Consider the following 24691-nt stretch of genomic DNA (forward strand, 5'->3'; position numbering starts at 1 on the left):
TGATTTTTTGAGTGTTGATGTATCCTGCAACTTTGCTGAATTCACTTATTAGCTCTAGTAGTCATTTTGTGTATTCTTTGGGATTTTCCATATATATAGGATCCTGTCATCTGTGAATAGAGGTAGTTTTACTTCTTCCCAATTTGGATGCCTTTTATTTCTTTTTCTTGCATAATTGTTCTGGCTAGAACTTGCAGTACAGTGTTGAGTAGCAGTGGTGAAAGTGGGCATCTTTGTCTTATTACTGATCTTACGGGGAAAGCTTTTGGTCTTTCACCATTGAGTATGACATTAGTTGTGGATTTTTCATAAATAACCTTTATCATGTCAAGGAAGTTCCTTGTATTCCTAATTTGTTGCGTATATTTATTATAAAAGGGTATTACATTTTGTCAAATGATTTTCTTTTGCATCAATTGAGATGATCATATGTCTTATTCCCTTCATTCTATTAATATGATGTATTATATTGATTGATTTGCTTATGTTGACCCATTCCTGCATTTCTGGGATAAAGTCCACTTGCTCATGTGTATATTCCTTTCACTGTACTGTTGGATTCAGTTTGCTAGTACTTTTTTTTGAGGATTTTTTTTTTTTTTTTTCTTGAGACAGGCTCTCACTATGTTGCCTAGGCTAGTCTTAAACTCCTGGGCTCAAGTGATCCTTTTACCTCAGCCTACTGAGGTAGCTGAGGATTACAGGCATACACCACTATGTCAGGCATTTTTTAACCTTTTTTGTTTTTTTGTTTTTGTTGAGGATTTTGCATCCATATTTATAAAGAATATTGGTACATAGGTTTCTTGTGATGTCTGTGGGTGGCTTTGCTATCAAGATGTAATACAAGCCTCATAGAATGAGTTAGAAAGTGTTCTGTCTTCTTATTTTTTTAGAAGAGTTTGAAAGGGATTGGTGTTAATTCTTTCAATGTTTGGTAGAATTCACCAATGAAGCCATCTGGCTCTGGAGCTTTTTGATTGCTGATTCAGTCTTCTTACCTCTCATAGTTCTATCCAGATTTTGTATTTTTACTTGAGTCAGTAATTTGTAATTTGTGTGTTTCTAGGAATTTCACTTCATCTAGATTATCTAATTTGTTGTAAAATTTTCATAATCTGTTTTAATCCTTTTTATTTTCTGTAAGATTGGCAGCAATGTCTCCATTTTCATTTCGGATTTCAGTTATTTGCATCTTCTGTGGCTTTTTTTCTTTGTCATCTAGCTAAAGGTTTATCAATTTTGTTGATCTTGTCAAAGAAGCAACTTTTAGTTTCCTTGATTCTTTCCATTGTTTATTATTCTCTGTTTTATTTATCACTACTCTAATTTTTATTGTTTTTTTCTCTTCTGCAGGTTTTGGGTTTAGTTTGCTCTTCTTTTTCTAATTCCTTAAGTTGTAAAGTTACATTATGATTTGAGATCTTTTAAATGTAGGCATTCGCTACTGCGAATTTCCCTCTGAGCACTGCTTTTGTTGTATCCCATAAGTTTGGGTATGTTGTGTGTTTTTTTTTTTTTCATTCATCTCTAGGTATTTTCTAATTTCTCATGTGATTTCTTCTTCAACCCATCAGTTATGTGAAGAATGTGTTGTTTAATTTCCACATATTTAAGAGTTTTCAGTTCCCTTCTAATATTGATTTCTAACTTCATTTCATTTTGGTCAGAAAATGTACTTTGTATGATTTAATCTCTTTTAGTTTATTGAGATTTATTTTGTGGCCTAAAATATGGTCTGTCCTGGATAATGTTCCATGTGCACTTGAGAAGAATGTGTATTCTGCTGTTATTGGGTAGTATTCTACATATGTTTGTTAGGTCTAGTTGTTTTATAGTGTTGTTTAAGTCTTCTCTTTCTTTATGGATTTTCTTTCTAGATGTTTTAGCCATTATTAAAAATGGGGTATTGAAATCTCTATTATTTTCAAATTGTCTATTTTTTCCTTCAGTCCTGACAGTGCTTGCTTCATATATTTTGGGGTTCTGTTGTTTGGTGTATATATGCTTGTAATTGTTATATCTTCTTGATGAATTGACTTCCATAAGTATTTTAGAGTCCGATTATTAAGATGCCATCGTTGTGCTTTCAAATCTCCCTTTAGTGCTTCCTACTGGTGGAACCTAATAGGAAACCCGCTGAAAAATGGAAGATGTAATTTACAGAGTTTAAACCCCATCATCATGAAGCATGGAGTGTAGAAGATTGGATTTGGAATTGTATAGAAGAATAGATTTAGAATTGAGGATTTTGGTTTACTCACTGATGCTGTCTGGCTTCCTCCTTTTTTAGTGTATGGACTTTGATTAGGTCTCAATGAGCAGTTAAGTGGAGCAGCCTATGAGGGACCTCTTCCTTGTAGAAATGGAGTTGAATTCTTGTTTGTAGAATTAGAGACAACAACTCACCTCAGGCAAAATGGATGTCTGTTGGAATGGCCTTTTCTCAGGAGAGCCTTGTAGAATGTTATGACTTGTAGTGTCTTCAGGTGATAGTTTTCCTCCAGGTAGATGAGCAGCAGGAGGGCCCCTTCCAGGAGTGAGGAAGGCAGGCCCTCTTAGCCTGTGCTGGAGAGTATACCATTTCTTAACTCAGGCATGGGAATAGCCCTGCAGGAGAGCAGGCTATATAAGTGAGTGCCTTGCTAGGTCCCAGGTCTCTTCTCAGATTCCTGAAAGTGCCTTCTATCTGAATGTGTAATAATAAATGGTAATTATGGGGTGATTGACTGCCTTCCTGCATTCCACCTTGTTCTCATCTACCCCAAATTCAGAGTAACTTAGAATTTTAAGCACGGAGGTGGGGTGCTTTTCTATTTTTCAATGGTGTTGGTGGGTCAAGGTTTTCCATTCTACATTGTTTGAATTGCCTTAGCAAGAATTGAGAGGCGGTGAGTTAAAGGTCTTATTCCTGGAATACTTTTCTGTTTGTATTACAAAGAATTGCTAGAGAGGAATCTTGGATACAGATAATAGAAACCAATTGTATAACGTGTGCAAAAAAGATATTTATTGGAAGGATATTGGGTTGCTTTCAGAATTAAACTCTGGAGAACTAGGTTTAGAAAATAGGCATTAAATGAAGCCAGGTATACAGATCCACAGTGAAGGTTAAGGAATGGTTAGGATACCACTGTCAGTGCTGCTGATCACTGAGCTCTGGTTATGGCATTGCTACCTCTGGATACTGGATGCTTCTGCTTCTGGAGTGATTTCTGAAATTGAGTCCTTGTTTCTTTACATCACTTGCTTCAAGTAGATAGTTCCAGCCAGAGCATCTGATTGTCTACGCATAGGTGATAGACCCTTGCCCCTGCTGCTAGACGTTAGGAAGATTAAGTATCTTAAACTTTCTGGCTTTTGTAGGAAGAGAAGGGATTCTGCTACCAATATACTAATGAATTCCTGAATGTTTTTGCAGCTTAAGAAACATAAAGCAAACTGAAAAGAACCTTAAGTTTTATTACAGTGACTTGTAATAAAACAAGGGGATGAAGTTCTTACTTGTGCTGTGCTATTTGGAAATATAGATATAAATAGATTTTCTAAACTGTACCTTTTTAGCACTTTCTGTTCAGGAGTTTATAACAGGGGTCAGTACTTCTCCCTCAGAGGGTGCTTGGAAACATGGGGGCATTTTTTGGTTGTCAGAATGATGGGAGTGAGGGCACTGTTGGTGGTTAGTGGATGGGGGCCAGGTATACTAAACATCCCGTAGTGCCCTGGTGGTTTTACACAACAGAGAATTGAATTATCCTCCTCATAATGCTAGTAGTGAATCTGAGAAACATTAGGTTATGTGAATCATCTTGATGAGGGGCTACAAGTTATTACTGGCCTCCTTTGCTTCACTGTCTGCACCCTCTGGCTTGAGCATTATTTCTCACTTCCTTGCTTTGCTGTTCCCTTTCTTTAGTTCCAGAGACTTGATTTCTTTCAAGGTAAAATAAAATTTTTTTTTAATGTCTGGCTCCAACATTATATATAAAAATTAACTAAAAATGGGTCAGAGACCTAAATATATGAGCTAAAGCTATAAAACTCTTAGAAGAAAACATGAGGGAAAAGCTTCATGACACTGGATTTGTAATTTATTGGATATGACACAAAAACAGACAACAAAAGAAAAAATAGATGTTTAATTTCATTAAAATTAGAAACCTTTATGTATCAAAGGACACTATCAATAGAATATCAATAGAATGAAAAGGCAACCCATAGAATGGGAGAAAATATTTGCAAATTTTATATTTAATAAAGTATTGTTATGTAGAATATATAAAGAACTTGTATAACTCAAAAGCAAAAAGACAAACAACCTGGTTAAAAAGTGGGCGAAGAACTTGCAAGATATTTCTCCAAAGATGTTGTACAAATGGCCAATAAGCACATAAAAAGATGCTCAACATCACTAATCATTAGGGAAATGTAAGTCAAAACCATAATAAGATACCACTTTATACCCATTGGAATGGCTATTACCAAAAAACCAAAATAACAAATGTTGATGAGAATGTAGAGAAATTGGAACTCTTGTGTATTGCTTGTGCAAGTGTAAAATGGTGGTAAATTTTGTTATGTATTTTATCACAATAATGATAAAAATCCGGCCTCAATCCAAATCCGTATTCTTAATTTCTTATTAGTCTTCCTTTAAAAAGACTTTTACAGAATAAAAGTACTTCTCACTACTTGGGTCCTGGCTTTTATCAGCAGTCTTTGTGTAGCCAGTAGTTGTGATTCTAATCAAAGTAGTTGATTTAAGTGTGAATGGCAGAGATTGTTAGGATTTGAATCAGGTGGTGCTGGCAGTGTGTGGCTCTTGGTATCTGTGGGGACAGACCCTACAGCTGCCTTATCACTGTCTTACATGACTGATGCAAATCATTCCACATCACTAGGTCTAGTAACTCAAATGGAGTGAATTTAAAACAACATAAAAGGTAGTTTTAAATGTAAAAGTATGGGTTTAGAAATGTGCCGTTAGTTTTTGGGCTGCACGGCTTGAAGCTCAGGGTAGGGGGCTGTGTTAGTTTGCTTGGTTGGCCTTAACAAAATACCACAGACTGGATGGTTTAAAGAACAGATATTATTTCTTACAGTTCTGGAAGCTGAGAGGTCTGAGATCAAGGTGTGGCCAGTTCGTTTCCTGGTGAGGGCTTTCTTGCAGGCTTGAAGACTGCCATCTTCTTACTGTGTCCCCACATGGCCTTTCCTCAGTGCATGCATGTAGAGAGAGAAAGAGAAAAATCAGCTCTTCTCATAAGGCCCCACCCTCATGACCTAATCTAGTCCTGATTACCTCCCAAAGTCCCCATCTCCAAATACCATCATTTGGGCGTTAGGGATCCAACGTGAATTTTGGGGGAACACAAACATTCAGTCCATAAAAGGGGCAGTCTGAGAGATAATGTCTTAGAAACAATAAGATAAATCTAGGCAGACCTCAGAAACAAGCTGTCAGTTGGAGAGGCTAGACAGAGAAGGAGGATATGAGCCAATAAGACAATTTAGAAAAACATGAAGAGAGAGGGTAGGTTCAAAGCCAGAGAGTGGGATGGCAGAGCTTTGAGAAATTATCTGTAATAAGGAGAGATGGCTACAAGAATTTTATTAGTTAGTTCTTACTGCCGTATGTCTATGTAGGCAGTGAGGACTTGATAAAAATGCTTATAGTGCTAAAAGCAGCTCTGGGCCTAAAGACTGAATGAGTAATATTTTACTCCACAGTAACATAGTAAATAGCTTAATAAAACCTTTTAAAAAATAACATTTAAAATAAATTCTTTTCATATCTTGACAGATGACCTAAAATGACTTTTTATTTTGAACTGATGATGATTTCTTGTAATCAGTAACCTGGTATATCAGTGCTCTCCCTGGCTTCTCTTGTTTTCTTCTCTTGTTTATTTATGTATTTATTATTAATTAATTAATTTAGAGACAGGATCTCTAGGTCTTGCCCAGGCTGGTCTTGAACTCCTGGGCTCAAGTGATCCTCCTGTCTCAGCCTCCTAAGTAGCTGGGATTACAGTCATGAGCCACTGTGCCTCCTCTCATTTTAATGGTAACTTTTGATGAAAATACATGAATTTTTGGGAGAGGATCTTTACAATGATAATCCACTACAACTTTTATCCTTTATACTTCAAGATGTCAATAAATAGGACTATTTATAATAGCGAATCACTCTGTAAGATAAAGAATACACCAAAAGTCTCATAAGATATTGAAGTCAAAAGAAAGAGGAAGGAGTTACTATGTGCATGATAGTTTCATCTTTTTCATTTGGGTTTTATATCTTTTTTAGTTTCTGATTCATTATAGGAGTGCCAGGCTTTATTTTATTTAGAATCTGTATGCTGGGGTAGTGATTTTTAGTATTTTTTTTCATTATGTGTTTTTAAACTACAACAAAACAACTTAGAGGTCTTATAATATTTGTTTTATAATGAGTTTTTATAAATATGGTTCAACTATTCCTGTGTCTGCATTATCACGGATTAGATTTTAATCTAAGGCTATAGGGAAGCCTGAGGGAAGAGAAGTGCATTGACAAAAACATTGTTTTTCTTCTTGAAAATAATTGGTAAAAATTTGCTTGATTAAAAACAAGACACATGAGAGAAACAACAATTAAAATGATCAGGAAGGAAACAGAAAAGTTATACAGTGCTGCATATATAATAAGGAGGATGAAATGGTTTTGTCAACGTAGGTAACAAACCTATATTAATAGAGTCTGACATATGATGAGAATTAAGTGGCTCTCCATGTGATCATTCATTCATTTATTAATTAAATAGTTGAGTACTGTGTTTCAAACACTGGCGATATGCAGAGTAAGATACTCAAGAGCTGAAGGGCTCACAGAAAAATGATAAATATGAAAATAAGATTTATATATAATAAAGGGCTATGGGAAAATCTGGAGAATGTTGGATAGTGGTAACATGTGAGTGGAGTTTTGAAGAATGACCCTGTGAACTCATCAGGAAGGAGAGAAATAAAGGAGATTCCAGGGGAGAGGTTACCATGTACGTAGTCTGAAAGGTATAAAATTGCAGAATATGTTTAGGGGATGGTCAGAAGCTGGAGCCTAGGGTATATTTTGGGATGGCAGGAAATGAGGGCTGGTAAGGGAGGCTGGGTCCTTAGTTTAAATAGGGATTGCTTGACATACTAGGAATCAGGACTCCACTGTTTAGAGAAAAGAGGATAATATTTGTTTTTCCATTTTAACAGAAAAAGTGTACACAGCTTGATCAGAGAGTCATAAAAGCAGTAAAGAACCAGTATTACCAATCTTAATATATTTCTAACTTAAAGAGGTAGAGAGGAGAACTGATATTGATCATTTCAGTAAACATTAATTGCTAGTTGCTAGAGGTAGATGAAGAATGTGTCCTTGCCCCAGAGTGAAACTGTCTCATTAAATGCAAAATAGACACTCTTCAGAAGTCAAGGCATTTGACATTCAATTCTATTAATATATAGTAGATACTAACTTTTACAGCTGAGGAGAGGAGGGCATAGAATTTAACTTGTTCCAGATCACATAGGTTTCAAGTTTCTCGGCCCATACAGACCATATAAGTAGAGTTGGCTGATATACTTAAAAATTAGTCTGTAGAATATAGCCTAAGTATATGTAAGATTTTCATTAGACTTTTGAAATATGCAAAATATCTCAAGGATCTCTATCATCCAGGGAGTCTTAGCCCTCTGTGGATCCCAGATTGGAACAATTCTTTTTCGGTTCCTTTTTGTTTTTGAGGTCAGAATACACTCTTGGAGAAGACAATTTCCATTGTGAATTGCACATAGTATTATATCCTTTGGATATTTAGTTGTCTTAATACCATTTGTGCAGAAGAAGACTACTTTTTCCCTTGACTTCCTTTGTGTCTTTGTTAAAAATCAGGTGACCACATATGTATGAGTCTGTTTTTGTACTCTTGTTCTGTTTTGTTATTTAATTGTGCATTTTTATGGCAGTACCACACTGTCCTCATTGTTGTAACATTATAAGTCTTGAAATCATATAGTCTTTCTCTACTTTTGTTTCTTTTTTTCAAAGTTGTTTGAATAGTCTAGATTTTTCACATTTCTGTATAAATTTAAAGTCAACTTTTTAATTTTTCTGTAAAAGCCTACTGAGAATTTTGTTGGGATTTCATTGAATCTATAGATCAATCTGGGGAGACTTGATATCTTAGCAATATTGAGCGTTCTGAGTCATGAACATGGTATATCTTCTCACTTATTTGGATTATTTATAATTTCTTTTAGCTATGTTTTGTAGTTCTCACTGTACAGGTCTTGCATGTCTTTTTTCAAATTTGTTCCTAACGTAATTCATTTTTTTGTTATTATAAGTGTCATTTTTAAAAAATTTGCTTTTTGTTCTTTGTATATGGTTTGTGAATATTGACTTTGTATCCAGCAATCTTTCAAACCTGATATTTTGTGGCTTTTTTTTTGTAGATTCCACAGAATTTTCACATGGTTGTGTTGTCTGTAAATAAATACAGATTTCTGTCTTTCTTTCTCATCTGCTTGCCTTTTTTTTTCTCTTGCCCTGTTACATTGGCTAGAACCTCCAACACATTGTTGAATAGAAGTGGTGAGAGTGGGCATCCTTCCCTTGTTCTTGATCTTAGTATGTTATCAACTATTCAATCAAACACTAATCAGGTATTGCTGTAAAGATGTGATTAAAATCCATAATCAGTTGGTTTTAATTAAGGGAGATTATCCTAGATAATCTGGGTGGATTTGATTCAATCAGATGAAAGGCCTTAAGGGCAGAATTGAGGCTTTCCCCAGCAAGAAGAATTCTGCTGCCTATGGGGCACAACTTCAGCTTGTGCCCAAGAGTTCCAGCCCGCCCTTCCTAATAGCCTTCCCTATTAAGTCTTTCACCATTAAGTATGATATCAGCTGTAGGTTTTTGATAGATGCCTTTTATCAGATTAGGAAGTTCCCTTGCATTCCTAGTTTGCTGAGAGTTTTTATCCGGAATGGATATTGGATTTTGTCAAACGCTTTTTCAGCATCTATTGAGATGATCATTGGGTCTTTCTTTTTAAGTCTATCAATACAGTAAGTTACACTGTTTGATTTTTGGATGTTAAACATCACTTGGTCATTACATATTTTTCTTTTTTTAATCCTAGAAGAATTTTCTGTGTTCATGAGGGATATTAGTCTCTAATTTTATTTATTGTTGTATTTGTCTGGTTTTGGTATCGGGGTAATGTTGGGCCTTGTGAAATGAGTTTGGAGGTGTTTTTCCCTCAGTGTCCTGAAGCATTTCCATAGAACTGGTATTAATTTTTACTTAAATGCTAGGTAGAATTCACCAGTGAAATCGTCTGAACCTGAATTTACTTTGTGGAAAGGTTTTTAACATATTCCGCTTCTTTAAAAGATACGAGCTATAGACTATTAAACCTACTTCTTGGTTCATTTGGGTAGTTTTTTTTAAAAATAAGAAATGTATTTAATAAATTATTGAAGTTTTGATAAAAACGTGTTAATAATAGTTCTTTGCTGTTATTTTAATATTTGTAGGATTGTAGTTATGCCACTTCCCCCATTCCTGATACTGGTAATTTGTGGCTTCTCTTTTTTCCCTCCTATTACCAGAAATTTATCAATTTTATTGATCTCAAAGAACGAGCTTTTGGTTTCATTGGTTTTTCTCTATTCTGTTTTGTATTTTATTTCTTTTTGCTTTTTATTATTTCCTTTCTTCTGCTAACTTTGGTTTTAATTTTCTTTTTTTTACCTATTTTCTAAGTTGGAACCTAAGGTTCTGGATATAAGATCTCCCTCACCCAATACAGATTCTTTTCTTCATATAGGCATTTAGTGCTATGAATTTCTGTGTAAGGATTAATTTAGTTTCATGTGCAAATTTTGATATTTTCATTTTCAGTTCAAGGCACTTACTAATTTCTCTTTTTAAAAGCAGCTTCATTAAGATATAATTCACCTACCATCCAGTTTATCCATTTAAAGTGTAGAATTCAGTGGTTTTCAGTATATTCACAGTTATATGCAACCATCACCTAATTTTACTTTTGATTCCTTCTGTGACCCTGATTATTGAGAACTGTGTTAATTTAGTTTCCAAATATTTGGAGATTATATAGATACCTCCATGTTATTGATTTCACTTTAATCCCATTATAGCAAAGAAAATATTGGGTATGGTTTGAATCCTTTTAAATTTATTGAGACTTGTTTTATTGCCCAGAAAATGGTCTGTATTGGTACACGTTCCATTTGCATTTGAAAAGATTGTGTATTTTGCTGTTGTTGGGCAGAGTGTTTTATAAATGTCAGTTAGTTCAAGTTGGTTGATAGGGTTGTTCAAGTCTTTTATGTCCTTACCAATTTTCCTTGTACTTTTTAAAAAATCAATTATTGAGTGAAGGGTGTTAAATTGTGAATTTATCTATTTTCATTCATATCAACTTTTGCTTTACATATTTTGAAATTCCGTTACTAGGTGTGTAATGTTTAGTATTGTTGTATTCTCTTGCTATATTCTCTTTATGTATTGACCTCATTATTATAAAATGATCCTCTTTATCCCTGCTGTGAAAGCTACTGTCTGATATTAATATAGCTGCTACCACTTAAAAAAAATCTTTATTGAGGTATAGTTTACATACCATAAAATTTACCCATGTTAGTGTATAGTTAATTAGGTAGGAGCTTCAGCTGCCTCCTTTAGGCTGATGACTCACAAATGTCTTCAGCCTTGGACATCTGAACCAGTGTGCTTTGTTGACTTGTTAAACTTAGCATGTCTGAAGTCATACTAATGCATCTTTCTCACTCTTGCCCTTTATCCTAAATCACCTTTTTCCCCTTATTTCTTTTCTGTCCAATTAATGGCGATAGTCAGTATAGTGAGAAAAATCTGTCATTGTTAGATTTTCCCCTTTCCTGTTTAATCACTTACCTAAACTTACTGGTTCTACCTTTCTGTGATCTCTTATATTTGGTCCCTCTTCTCCATATGTGTGTTAGATGCATTTTATTAAGGCCTTGTCATTTTTTTGTCTGGGGGCTGCTGTAAACTCCTAACTCCTTTTCCTGCTTCCAGCCTTGTATCATTTCCCTTCCTACTCTTCCCGGCTCCCATGTCAGTCCTGAGGAGGTGTTCTTTCTGATTTAAGTACAATTACGCCATTTTGGAGTCGAAGTGCTTTAGTGCTTGCTTTTGTCCTCAGAATGCAGTGTAAGCTTTGTTTATGATTGAGTTTTTGTCTTCTCAGGCTTCCTTGTTACGCTCAGTCTGTCCTACTTCAGTGTACTCTCTCCCACCCTGCACAAGGGTATGGTCCTTTAGTGGCTATACGAAATTACTTTCTAACTATTAATAGTATGCTATGTCACTACTTCTTTGTCTTTGTACACTATGCTTTCTATGCCCAGAATGCCCTAATCTTCTTAATTTGCCTGGAAAACTCCTATTCTTTTAATTTATATTTGAAGATCATGTATTTCTTCTGCTATTTCCATATGTAAATCTGCTTTCAAGTCATACTTCTGTAGTTAGCAAATGGATATTTTTTTCTAAGTATATCTTACCTTTGCTATAACAGTCCCTGATATTTACTTCCTTTGTTGTGATTCACCAACATTTTGTACTTTATTTACATATTCATTAGATTGTGAACTCTGGGCAAACAATGTATTCCCTGAACCTAGTTCAGTGCCCCTCACATTTCGTAAATGTTGGTTTCTTTTCATTGAGTTAAGCTGAAAAATGACTGATAACCATTGATTTAACCTGAGATTACCATTAACTCAAACTGAAATCCTATTACAACCCAAGTTAGAGTAATCTATAACAGCTCTCTATGTGGACAAAATCTTTTAATAGCCAAATAAAATGACCTATACCTAACTAAACTTTAAGATAGAGACAGTGAGTTTGTGTTGATGGTCCATGGGCTGCATTGTTAAAATGGGAGGAGTGCTAAAGCTTCTGGTATTTTTTAGGAGTCACATGACCAAAGTTATTGGATTTGGCATAAAATTTTGAGGTTCAATGGATTTCTCAGAATGTGGCTTTTTAGTCTCTTTTGTGTGGCTGAGCAGTTACTTGTATTGAGAAAGAGTTGGGCTTCTCTTAACATATTGTCTCAAGAATGGGATTCACTATTATGGAATGGGGAGCTCAAAAGTGATACAATTTGTCCTGTTTGATTTTTAACTACAGTCAATGCACTGGAAAGTACATGATTTGGCTTAAAATGATAACATTCATAAAGTTCTTTGTCATTTGTGTAACAGTGTTATTTTGTACGAATATAGTACATTCATTTGCTATTGAGAATCATCTTAGATGGAATTTGTGAACAACTTCCTTGTAACAGTTGGTACTATCTTGCCTCTTAGTTACCTCCAGGTTTAAGAAGTTCTTCCTTCATGACCTTGAAGTTGTGGCATTTTTTGGGAGTGGAGGGAGGTCTTAAATTTCTTTGGGCACTTGCTACTAAGCTGTGTGGAATGTATTGTTTCAGTATTTTCTGTACCAGTTGCTAACTATCCTGTAGTCATTTCCTAAAATCATTCTCAGCCTATATTGTACAGAAGTAACTAGTTACGTAATTGTTTCAACTGTGTGTGTGTGTGTGTGTGTGTGTGTATGTGTGTATGTGTATGCGTGCTTTCTTGGATTCTCTGAAATTTCTTTGGAATATTATTAAAATATAGGATATTTGAGAGGGTTATTTAATATCCAACTGTGTTACAAAAAGAACTTGATAACATAGGCCATTGTCATTTGTCCTTTAAAAGATAGCTTTGCATTGTTGATTCATTCATCATATTTTTTAGTCAGTAAATGGGGCAACGGTGAGTTACTCTTAGAATTTAGAGATTAGTGAGAGTCAATTTAGTAAAATTCGCTTATAATGGTTGAGAATAGTTATTTGCTGAAGTCTTTAAGGGCTGTCATATTTCTTGGTGGTAAATCAGAAGAACATGGCCTGGAAATCTTAGGAAAGAAGTAATTGATGTGCATGAAAGCTGATGTAAACAATAGCATTACCATAGAAGAAAGAATGTATCTACAGAAGGTTGGTTGCATGGAGTCTAGAAAAACAGGACCCAAGAGATAGGAAGGGAAGGAAATTAAATTTACTGAGTACCTGCTGTCTGCTAGGTAGTTTCCTTCCCTTTCTTGCTACTCCCCTATTTATAATAATTTGTAGATTTCTTTTGCATTTTCTAAGTAGAAATCATAGTGCTTGTGAAAAAAGACAGTTTTTTAAAACTTCCTTTTCCTTATATTTTATTATTTTCATTTTCTTATTTTGCTGACGAGGACTTTTACTTCAATTACTTAGAAGTTATGACAGTGAGAGTCTTTGTTTCCCTCATTTTGAAGGGAATCACTTCTATAATATCACTACTAAGAATGAATGATATTTGCTGTAATTTTTGGAAGATATCTTTTATTAGGTTGAAGAAGTTCTCCTTCTCCTTTGATTTGAAGTTTTAAATATTAGGAATGAATTTTATCACTTTCTTTTTCTATTTCTACTGACTGAGAGTAAGAGCAGAAGTGACCCAAAGAATGAAATACAACATTTTTTGGGTGCATTGAAGTTGGTAAAGCCAATGATCAGAGGCCTATTGGAAAGACAGATTTGAGGAAGACGGAGTTTCAAAGGAAAGATAAACTTAGCTATCAGTTTTTGACTGTGGTGACAAAAGAGCGATGGATGTGAAATGTAGGAAGTGGAAACAGCAAGTGTAGTACTCTTTGAAAAAGTAAAATGGTAAAAGGAAGGAAGAGGGACATCAGTGAAGGTGAAGGTGGGAGATAATTTTGAGAGGAGTTTTTATATATTTATTTTTAAAGGATTTGTGAGACTTCATGTTTGTAGGTGAAGGGTAAAGCTCCAGTAGAGAAGCAGAGAGTGAATATAAAGGGAAATATTTATATACACCCGTATTTTTGCCATATAAGAATTTCAGTGTAATTGTGTATATCTCTATGTAATTCAGGGTCATCTAGAGTGCTTCCAAATGTAATTTATTTAAATATTCTAATTAGAGAAGGAAATCTATTACTGTTGTTTATTTCTGTCAACTAACAGGAGCCTCAGTGGCTTAAGCAAGATAGAAGTTAATTTCTGATCACACATATAAATTCTGCAGGGCAGTTTGAATAAGAGTGGCTGAGAAGTAGAGTTTTCATTTAGTAGAAGCATGTGCCCAGCTAAAACTTGAGAGCTTTGGACTAAGGACAAAGAAAGAAAGGATACTGGGAGATAGTTATCAGTATCTGCCCAATAAGTAAGAGACAAACTGTTAAATAAAATCCATCTCTTATATGAAAGGAAATAAAATTCATCTCTTATGTGAAAGACAGTATTTTGCATAGTGTTTAAGAAGTCAAAATGCATTTGTTTGTAGCCAGGCTCTCTGCTTATTAGCCTATGACCCTGAACAAATTACTTAATTTTTCTCTTTGTGCCTTGGTGTTTTCATAATAAGGTGGAATAGTGTGGTGTTTAACAGAGAGTACCTCATACATTGGTATGAGAATTAAATAAGATAATCTATGTAATTGACTAAGCCATTGCCTGGTACATGTAAGCCACAATTAGTAGTTTTGTTGTCATTTGCCTTTGCTTTTCAAGGACCAGGGATGTGTCGAAGGACAAAATATAAAAAATAAAAAATAAAACAAGGCAACAAAAACAACAAGCAAAACCTTATGTTACTTATGGGATATCCAAAAGTGAGTTAAATATTAAAGATACAGTTGTAAAGAGTAATTTGAAATATCATGAGAATTTGTAGATTTAAGACCAGATTTTATTGGAAGCCTTGGAAGGTACCCAGTGTCAGCTAATTTTTTTTTTTTTTTGAGACAGAGTCTCACTCTGTTGCCTGGGCTAGAGTGAGTGCCGTGGCATCAGCCTAGCTCACAGCAACCTCAAACTCCTGGGCTTAAGCGATCCTACTGCCTCAGCCTCCTGAGTAGCTGGGGCTACAGGCATGCGCCACCATGCCCGGCTAATTTTTTCTATAGATATTTTTAGCTGTCCATATAATTTCTTTCTATTTTTAGTAGAGATGGGGTCTCGCTCTTGCTCAGGCTGGTCTCGAACTCCTGATCTCGAGCAATCCTCCTGCCTCGGCCTCCCAGAGTGCTAGGATTACAGGCATGAGCCACTGTGCCCGGCCAAGTGTCAGCCAAATTTTAAAGTTTGAGTGCACAGTCTTCTGCAAGACCACTCCAACTTTTGATACCACCTGCAAATTCAGAGGGCTTCCAACACTACCCTTAGGTTTGATAATTTGCTGGGGAGTCACAAAACTCACTGAAAGCTATTAAACTCATGAAAGGATTACCAAAGATACAGATTAAATTCAGTAAGGGAAGAATTGCATAGGGTGAAGTCCAGGAAAATTCCAGATGTGGAGCTTTTGGTGTCCTCTCCCCATGGAATCAAAACATGTTCTTCCAGCACCAATGTGTGACAGTACACATGGAGTATTGCCAGCATGATATACTCATCCAAGCTTCAGGGGCCAGAGTTTTTAAGGGGGCTTCAGTATGTAGGCATGATTGATCAATTACTTGATTGCCTGTGTGGTTGAACTTAGTCTCTAAATGGACTGATATTGTGTGACTCAGAGGCCCTCATCCTAAGTCGTTGCTGGAGTTTCTGACATGGCCAGCTTCCCTGAGACTAGTAGATGTGGCCAACCCTACCTGAAGATGTGGAGCGGTCAGCACCCGCCATAAACAAAGGCACTTCTCTCCAGTATGACAGATTACCTCCCAAAAGCTGAGGACAATGCCTAGACTTCTTGTTGGGCAAGGCCAAGTTCTGTACTACACAGGAAGATATAAACCACTGGCAAAAAGCAAAAGATATTTACAGGTGGAAGTCCAACATGGTTATCTGTTGATGATATCAAAGTTAAAAAAAATCTTAAAAATATGTAAGTAAAAGAAAGATCATTCAAGTGACAACAAAGCCCAAAAGAAGTGACCCAGCTGGTTTAATTTAAAAATCTATAAATTTGATGGCTAAAGCAAAATTTGAGAAGACATTTGAACGGAGACGAAAATAAAAATAAAATTCTGAGTAATATAGGGAAGAAAACTAGCTAGAAAATTCATAGTGCTACTAAATGATTATTGTGAAAAGATACTCTCAAGGAAGAAAGGAAATAAAGAACATTCTTTGCTTTGGCAGTTGTGAGGATTGCTGCATTCCCTTGTATTTTGGAACAGAGAGGTTAGAAGAATGGAAATAATGATGTATGTGTGTATGGATTACTATAATTTGCCAAGTACTTTTACATACCTAGGATAAACTAGTGGATCCGAAGTAAGTAAAAGTCCTTAGTAATAAGTATTACAGTACTTGTAAACTGGTATAGTCAAGGTAGTATTATCTGTTTTCTTATCTCTGTTGACGGAAGGTACTGATTTTGGAGGTTTTTTAGTGATTGTGCCAGGTTGCAGGGTGAGTCAGGGGCAGAGCTGGAACTAAAATCTTTGTCTCTCAACTTTTGGGTTAAATACACTTTTTCCTCTCTCCAACTACAAAACTGTTCCTCTTGGAACCCAGCTAACAGGAGGTCTGATTGAATTTCTGGGACTCTAGAATTTCTCTTAAGGACTTCTTTGAACTCTAGTTGATGTTGGTTATTCTGAAATGGTAAGTGTACACAGTAAACTCTTAAAAACAGTGCCTTTTGAGGGACAAATGCAAATTTATAGATTATTTTGATTTAAAAATGTCTTTAAAAAAGGCTCTTCACAATATCATAACAGTATAGGTTTTTATGAACAAAGTTTGACTGCCATAACAGTAACTAAAGTGGGATAAGGTGACTGGGGCCTTCTTCTAGAATGCTAAAAATTTAGAGGGTTCAATTTTTTATTTTTAAAAATAATTATAAAAATTGCAAAATATGTAAATTGTTTACATGTACATACTGCTATCAAATATACTTCTTCCCTTGTGGAAGAATAATTGATCCTAGCATTTAGTTAATAAGAATAGTAAATAAAAATAGAAAACTATCACATGGCAATGTTATTAAAGGGTGTCACCATAACACCATGTCATGAATTTTAATATGGATTTTAATATTTAATATACATGTATGGTTCTTAAACTGAAGTCAGAATTGCTGTTTATAGCTCTTTTGACTATCACCTCAAGATGGGCCATAGACTGTCTATATCATAATTACTTCAGATGGGATCTTGGAATCTGTGTATTTAAGTAATTTTGAGCACTTATTATATGCCAGGTGTTATGCTAGGCATTGAGGGATATATTGGAACAAAAATCACATAGAATCTCTGAACTTAGGGAGCTTACGGTCTTATCAGGAGAGAGGGAATTAATCAAAGAATCACATGTGGTAAGTACTAAGGTATATGGTGCCATGAGACTGCATATTAGGGAGATTTATCTAATCTGGGAGATATCTGAAGAAGTTATGACTGATTAATGACTTGAAGGTAAAGAAAGAGTTATCAGAGTGTTTTAAGTAAAGGAAACGTCATGCATAAGGGGCTACTGGTGGGAAAAAATATGGCGTATAAAAGAACTGAAAGAAGTTGTGTAGCTGTAGCACAGAGAGCTAGAGGAAGTATGTGTGAGATGAAGTTGGAGAGATAGGTAGAAGGCACACCATATGGGATTTCTTAATAGGCCATAATAAAATTCCTTAGGATGAGGGAAGCCATGTGGTATTTCAGTGAGAGAGTGGCATAGTCTGTGTAATTTTAGAAAGCTCATTGGATCTGTAGTGTAGGTGGAGGACAGCTTGCTGCGAGGCCAGAGTGAGTATGTGAAGACTACTGGAAGGCTATTATACTAGTCCAGGTAAGGCATGATGGTAACCTGGTTCACAGTTGGTAGTGTTGGAGACAGAGCAAAGCAGATAGCTTTGAAGAATTGTTTATTTAGGGGGTAAGATGATAGTAATTGCTATTGAATTTGATTTAGAGGGTGAGAGAGAAGTAAGATTAGGTTTTTGATTTGAGAACCCTAGTACATGATAATAAAGTTGCCATTTACTGGGATGAAGACTGGCAGAAAAGTGGATTTTAGGGACTAGAAGTAACCGTTCTATTTTGGATTTGTTAAGTGGAGCCCTCAGGTAAACACAATTAGATACACCATTTTGGAGCTTGGCTGAAAGGTTAAAATTTGCTTTTTTCTAAGTGATTAATGCTCCTTTTATTTTTGCATGTTACATTTGAGTTCTTGTTCACACAAAAATAACAGTTGTAATCAAGAGACTGTGGTTCAGGAGTTTTACTCCCCATACTTTTGTGCTGTTGTTCAGGTGTTGCAGGAGGATTTTAAAAAGGACTGCTCAGCCTTTGCTCTAAGGGAGGCCATGAAGGCGGTGTGGTCAGGGCAGAGCCCTCATGAGGCCACAGAGAAGCAGCTGAACTGGAGTGGAGTGGAGTAGTTGTGGGGCTCCCTGGGAGTTTGAAGTTGTTTAGCTTGTTTTTAGGAACTCTGAGCCGTTTTCAAGCCATCCAGAAACAAACACAAAGAGGGCCCTGAACAGATAGTCTCTCCTCGTGTACAGTTTTCCAAGACTAAGACAGTGGTCCCCAGTCTTTTTGGCACCAGGGTCTGGTTTCATGGAAGACAGTTTTTCCACGGATTGAGGGCAGCAGTGGTTTTGGGATGATTCAGTGCATTACATTTTATTGTACAGTCAGACGTCTTTGCTGATGATAATCCTCATTTGCAGCTGCTCCCTAGTGGTAGCATCACCACCTCAGATCATCAGACAGTAGATTCTCATAAGCAGTGTGCAACCTAGATCCCTTACATGTGCAGTTTACAGTAGGATTCATTCCCCTAGAGAATCTAATGCCTCTGCTGATTTGACAGGAGGCGGAGCTTATGCCATAATGCGAGGGATGGGGAGCGACTGTAAATACAAATGAAGCTTCCCTCGCTTGCCTGCTAGGCCTGCCGTGCTGCCCGGTTCCTAACAGGCCATGGACCAGCATCAGACCTCAGGACTATGTGTGCTGAAGGCTGTTGTTTGGGGTGACTTCCCAGGCTCTGAGTTTGGGTATTACATGAAGAGTTCAGGAGTTAGGGTCTTTAGGTTTACCATAGAAATTAAAGACACACTGGATATGACTACTGTTCTAGCTACATGGGCAAAGGCCAGTGCTGGCAGGAGGGTAGAGAGAGGGCACAGCTCTCTGCCAATTCTATCTTAAGAGAGGTAGGCCCCATCTTAAGAGGACTTGGTGCCCTCTGAATCCTTGTAGGTTTGTCCAGAAGCTGCTTCTGTCACTCAGTTTATGGAAGCCAAGAAGTTACAAGAGGTCACTGAGTATAGGTACTGGCCCCTGAGGACTCTGATGTTAGCCTGAATCATTAAGTGGCTGAGTGTGTATGTATATGGTGGTGGGGGATGGTGGTGTTGAGGCGGGTAGGTGGTAAGGGAAGGAAGGAAACTTGAGTTAAGGACTTCTCTGGACTTTTAACCGGTGTTCCATCTCATCTAGTCCTCAGCACAATCTTATGATGTTAATGGGGGCTCTGTTTTTACAGATGAGAAAAGGGGGCTCAGAGAAGTGACATTCATCTAATGTCACATAGCAAAAAAAAAATAGCAGTGTTCTACCATGGGCTTGGCTGATGGCACAGAGGCATTTCCTCATGGTGTTCCTTGGCATGTAAAAGGGGTATGCAGAAAAGGGGAGGGGACTAATTACTTACGACTGAGTAATTTGGGGAAGTGTTGTGTTAGGCATCTCTATTGCAGAACTTTTCAGGGCTTTTATTAATAAAATGCCCATGTGCTTTGTGAAGCTCTGAGAGGGGATATGGGCTGTGTTGTGGCTGTACCCCCTGCCCCCCTCAGGGTGGGCTGTAGAAAGTGGTATGTAATACCCGCTTGTGAAGGTTCACCGGTGACTCAGGCTGCTTTCTAGAGTGATGCCTGTGAGCCGTTGCAAACATGCTGGGGGCTTCCACATGCCATTCAGCAGTAACAGATTGACATGGTGCTTGGAGCTCGAAATCGAAAGCTTAGTTTTCTGTGGAGACCCTCCCCCCGCCCCCCTCCCCCACACCTTGTCATCAGGACAGAAACTGCCTTTGAAAGAACTAGTCCTCCTTGTATGATATTGCTCTTCCTTGGGGCTCAGTCCCAGGCCCCCTGCTTTCCTCAGTCTGTGTACATGCTGACACAGTGAGTAGGTGAGTTGAGAAAATTCTTAGCTGGAAGTGACAGAACCCCCAACTGATAGTTATTCCACAGAATCTGGAATCTGGGGACAGGCAGTTCAGGGCCCTGGCAGTAGTAACTCAATGATAGCAGGCATTTTCCTTCTTTCTCTTCTGTCCTGAACCATGTTGGCCATTTTTCCTCAGGCTTATGGCTTCTCGGTTGCAAGATGGGTTTCATAGCCTTAGGTTTCACAATTATATTTGAAAACAGAAATAGGTGGTTTGGTAGGTTTAGACTTAGCAGCTAAAAGGCCATTTCTGAACCAGCTCTGTCCAATTTTTAATCCATAAAGGAAAATATTTCCTGGTAGTCCCCTTTTTTCTCTTTGGTTGAAATGGAGCTGTGTGGCCACCCCTAGCTGCAAGGGCAGCTGGGAAAGACTTGATTGGCATAGATGGATTATGATCTGTTCTCTGAGACTAGGCACAGTGTTTCTCTATTGGTAAGAGGTGGGGCAGGGGGTGTGGCAAAGGGGGCGGGTCAGGGATTGGAAGGCTCTTAGGTTGTTTCTGCCTTGGTTATCTTATGTAAGACTTCATTCAGCACCTGTCTGCTGATGCCCTTATCTGCCTGAGTCTCCTGAACAGATCGGCTACATGTCAGTTCCTCTTGGATTTACTCAGGAGCCAACCTTGGCTCTTCCCTGCCCTGTTCCTCCCGCATCCAGTCTGTCTGCAGGTCCCATGGATTCTTCCTCCTTACTGGATGATCTTGTGTATTCCTTACTCTCTAACCTTGCTGTCCCTCCTTCTCCTCCTTTTCTCTCTCCTGTTTTCTTTATCAGCACCCCTCACTGCTAGCAATCCAATTTTCTTTTTCTCTGAACATTTATCATTTTATTTTAATATTGTATTTTAAATTGATATTTTTCACTTTTAGTGTACAGATTTATGATTTAACACAGGTTAGTGAGTTACACATTTGTGTAACTACCCCTGTAATTCTTCACATAACAATTCTGTCATCCAGATAATACCTATACATCATAATTCTATCATTCAAAAAAAATCCCGTGTGTTATTCCTTTATGCTTAACCCTTTCCCCTATCCATAACTCTGGCTACCATTGATCTAATCACCATCCCTATATTTTTGTCTTTTTGAGAGTGTCATGTAAATGGAATCCTATAGGTTGCAACCTTTTGAGACTGGCTTCTTTCACTCACATAATAATGCCTTTGAGATTTGTTTAAGTTGTGTGTATCAATAATTCACTTCTTTTTATTGCTGAGTAGTATTCCATAGTGTGGATATGCCACAGATTAACTGTTTACTTGTTGAAAGACATCTGGATTGTTTCCACTTTTTGCCTACTTTAAATAAAACTGCTATAACATTTGTGTATAGGCTTCCTCCTCATTTTTTTTATTGTGGTAAAATACAATTAATACAAAATTTGTCATCTTAATCCTTTTAAAGTATACAGTTCAGTGGTATTAAATACATTCATATTGCACAGCTACCACTATCATCCATCTCTAGAACTCTTTTCATCTTGCAAACTTGAAACTCTGCCCATTAAACAGTACTTCTCATTATCCCTACCCCAAGCCCCTGGCTACCACCATTTTACTTTCTGTCTCTAGGGTTTTGCCTTCTCTAAGTACCTTGTGTAAGTGGAATCTTACAGTATTTATCTTTTTGTGACTGGCTTATATATAAGTTTTTGTGTGAACATAAGTCTTCATTTCTCTGAGATAAATGCTCAGGAGTGCAATTGCTGGGTTCTATGATAGTTGTATGTTTAGTTTTTTAAGAAAACACCCACTTGTCCAGAGTGGAAAAGTTTACATTAGTTTATATTCTCATCAGCAATGTTGTAAGTCCAACCATCTGCAGATTTTGAATTAAATTTCTGGAAAGGTGACTCTCTGATCACTGTTGAGTTAGTTGTTTATCCTTAGAGTAGTTGTCATTGGCTGATTTAGGAGTAAGCTATGCTATTTTCAAAATTTAAAGTTTTAAAAGCAAATACTGTACTATGTAAATGAAAAAGTTCACATCCTCTTATCTTTTCCTCTTAGCTTTTTCATTGGCCCTGTGTTTATAATCCCCCCCTTTCTGATGCTTAATTCTATTTTTTATTTTCTTTCTTCCATTTAGTTTTTACTGGTCTCTATGTTTTGCATGTGTCTGATAATTTATTCATTGCTGTTTTCTCTGTTCTTACTTAGCCCTGAAATTATAACTTTGTTTCCTCTTTCTCTACTGTGTAAAGTGTTTGCCCTTTAGCATCCTAGGTTCATTTTCTTTCTCATACCAAGTTTTATTTATTCTATTCTTTGGGCAGACCTGAGTCTTCTCTCACTAATAATTCTTGCCTTTTAATGGCAAAAGAAGAAAACAACTATCAGGGCTTGATAGAGGAACCTTTAAGTTTCATGTTTAAAAGTTGAAGTTCTTAAGAAGAAGGCCAGCTCTTAACCAGTCTTTTTTTTCTCCTTTTCTCACAGGGAAGAAGAAGAACGTCTGAGAAATAAAATTCGAGCTGATCATGAGAAGGCCCTGGAAGAAGCAAAAGAAAAATTAAGAAAGTCAAGAGAGGAAATTCGAGCAGAAATTCAGACAGAGAAAAATAAGGTAGTCCAAGAAATGAAGACCAAAGAGAAGAAGCCACTGCCACCAGTCCCTATTCCAAACCTTGTAGGAATAAATGGTGGAGACCCAGAAGATGATGACATAAGAGAGAAAAGGGAAAAAATTAAAGAGGTAATAAGTTGAGATTTATGATATGGAGTGGTCTTATGATATGATTTGGAGATACTCTGTTTCTCTCTCTCTCTCTCACACACACACACTCACACGGTCTCACTGTCTATATTGTCCTACTTTGATCTTATGATCTTGTTTGTTCTTGGGTCATAGTTGTAGTTCACTTTCCAAGTTGGCAGTAAAGACTAGAATTAAGTCTCTTTCTTAATATTGATTATAATATAACTGGATACTTAAAATATTTGGTATAATATTGTTTGGATGGTTATAGCACTCACCTTGTGTTCAGAGATCTTTTGAAATTTAGCATTTTATAAATAATAGATCCATGTATAATTTCTCATTGAATAAGCAGTTTCTTTTTTTTTTTTTTTTTTGAGACAGAGTCTCACTTTGTTGCCCGGGCTAGAGTGAGTGCCGTGGCATCAGCCTAGCTCACAGCAACCTCAGACTCCTGGGCTTAAGCGATCCTACTGCCTCAGCCTCCCGAGTAGCTGGGACTACAGGCATGAGCCACCATGCCCGGCTAATTTTTTTGTATATATATTTTTAGTTGGCCAGATAATTTCTTTCTATTTTTAGTAGAGACGGGGTCTCATTCTTGCTCAGGCTGGTCTCGAACTCCTGACCTCGAGCGATCCACCCGCCTCGGCCTCCCAGAGCTAGGATTACAGGCGTGAGCCACCACGCCCGGCCATAAGCAGTTTCTTAAGTGTTCAGTTATGAGGGACTCTGCTGGATACTATGAAAATCTCATAAATATGCTTCTAAAGAGTTAGTATTATAATCTGCAATCTTTTAGAGAACATGTAATTATACCTACCCCTCAACCATACTGTAGATTAAGAGCACATTCCTTCCAAAGAGTCTCTGTGGATTGAAGAACAGGGAAGAATTGATCTCAAAATTTTTAGTTTATGTAGCCTGAGAAGCATTTCAATTTGTTATTCTGTAATTACTTAGAGATAAAAATAGAGGGGGGAAAAATCTAGTGAATATTTGAGTTAAACTTTGTTAATTAGAACACATGATAATGCTGGGTGGAGTTTGCAGTTAAAACTACTTTCAAAGACAAAGATTTGTCAGAGTGTAATAGCATCAATAATATTTCAAAAGGCTTGTTTATTATAAAATAAGATTTAGTTCAAGTAGTCAAATATCTATTTATATATATTCTAGTAATGTAGATAGAAGGTTTAGCAGATATTTTAAGCTTGGCCCTGTAGATTGTTATAAAACCTTGACCTTGTTGGAGTCAATAGAGCTACAATCAGATTTTATTTCACTTGTAGAGTCTGTTTTATATAAGGACTACTTAAGGCACTCTTTTTGGACAGTGTTGGGGAGACATTGATAGATTTTTTTTTTTTCAGATGCCCAACTTGCTTTATTCAGATGTCATAATTTATTGAAATACTTTCTCACATACATAATGATTCAGATGGATAACTATGTGTGTTTACAGGACCCCAAGACAATCCTCAGGCTCGGTAATTTGCTAGAAGTACTCACAGAACTCAGTATATAGAAATACATTTGCTGTTACTTTATCAAACTTGTATCTTCTTACTTTACTGAAGTCATTATTAATTCTAGTAGCTTTTTTGTAGATTACTTGGGATTTTCCTTATACGTAGTCATGTTCTCTCTGAATGGGGGTATTACTAGGACTGCTTTTGTGCTACAACGG

At 36.7% G+C, this 24691-nt stretch overlaps 1 protein-coding gene across 1 annotated transcript in view; it reads left to right on the plus strand.

Moving 5' to 3' along the window:
- MAN1A2 (mannosidase alpha class 1A member 2) overlaps positions 1 to 24691 on the plus strand; it is a 172951-nt gene that overhangs the window by 15826 nt on the left and 132434 nt on the right. Inside the window, exon 2 of the mRNA XM_045546919.1 lies at positions 22743 to 22998. Coding sequence (XP_045402875.1) covers positions 22743 to 22998 — 256 coding nt within the window. The remainder of the gene's footprint in view (positions 1 to 22742; positions 22999 to 24691) is intronic.

This window comes from Lemur catta, chromosome 3, assembly GCF_020740605.2.
Source record: "Lemur catta isolate mLemCat1 chromosome 3, mLemCat1.pri, whole genome shotgun sequence".
Taxonomy (NCBI): Eukaryota; Metazoa; Chordata; class Mammalia; order Primates; family Lemuridae; genus Lemur; species Lemur catta.